The sequence below is a fragment of the Tupaia chinensis genome, unplaced genomic scaffold, assembly GCF_000334495.1.
Source record: "Tupaia chinensis unplaced genomic scaffold, TupChi_1.0 Scaffold000037_4, whole genome shotgun sequence".
Classification (NCBI taxonomy): Eukaryota; Metazoa; Chordata; class Mammalia; order Scandentia; family Tupaiidae; genus Tupaia; species Tupaia belangeri.
In genome coordinates this window covers 1,258,304-1,259,292 of record NW_006159487.1, presented here as the reverse complement: position 1 = coordinate 1,259,292, position 989 = coordinate 1,258,304, and the positions used below count along the sequence as shown (strand labels likewise).

General features: G+C 59.6%; 1 protein-coding gene across 1 annotated transcript in view; it reads right to left on the bottom strand.

Annotated features, from left to right (window-relative positions):
• The window catches only part of DCPS (decapping enzyme, scavenger), a 41,445-nt gene that overhangs the window by 35,576 nt on the left and 4,880 nt on the right, over positions 1-989 (bottom strand). The window contains exon 4 of the mRNA XM_006140641.3: positions 650-692. Coding sequence (XP_006140703.2) covers positions 650-692 — 43 coding nt within the window. The remainder of the gene's footprint in view (positions 1-649; positions 693-989) is intronic.

Here is a 989-nt window from a genome sequence, read left to right as displayed (position 1 = left end):
AGGCAGGACGTTGGCAGGTGGTTTGTGCGCGAAGAGGGGCGCCCTTGGTCAACTCTAGCGAGGCGGGTGGCCGCGGACGCCTGATGAGGAGGACCGTGCCTGCTCAGCACGAGTCCGAGCGCTGACCTCGATTGTTTGCACGGCCACTGGACACTAGTCAGCGCTGACCTCAAGCGTTGGTACAGCGTCCACTGGACACGAGTTAGAACACGGACCTCTGGGCCCTTTGCATGATGCCCACTGGACGCTAGTCTGCGCGCTGACCTCTGGGCCCTTTGCATGGATGCCAGCTGGCTAGAGTGGGAAGTTTCCAGTCTGTGGACTTTTTTTTTTTAGAGATTTTCACTGTAGGGCGCGTGCACTTGCCAGACAGACAGAGAGAGACATAGAGACAGAAAGCGAGAAATCACCCCCCCAGGGGGGATGGCCATGCCGCAATCCCTTCTCCTCCATTCTCCTCTCGGGATCTTGGGCACGCACGCACACGCGCCCGGCGTGAGTCTTAAGCCACCGGGTCTGAGACGCGAACCGCGGTCGACTATGTGGGAGTCCAGCGACATAGCCATTACGCTAACTGCTGGTCCCCAGTCTGTGGACTTTTAACTCCCAGTCGATTTTTGTAGGGACCTCTCATTTTCCTCTCACTTACCTGGTTATTCCACATGAACTGGCTTTGAGACCAGTCCCCTTCTCTGTAGACACAGCACGTTTTAGGAGCAGGTTGGTGCTCCGGCTGCACCCCCACTCCTTGTACCCCCTCCCTAACTGCACCCCACTCCCTGTACCCCACTCCCTGACTGCACCCCCACTCCCTGTACCCCACTCCCTATCTGCACCCCGACTCCCTGTACCCCACTCCCTGACTGCATCCCCACTCCCTGACTGCACTCCCACTCCCTGTACCCCTCCCTGACTGTACCCCCACTCCCTGTACCCCTCCCTGACTGCACCCCCACTCCCTGTACCCCTCCCCATCTGGCCACCCCCAC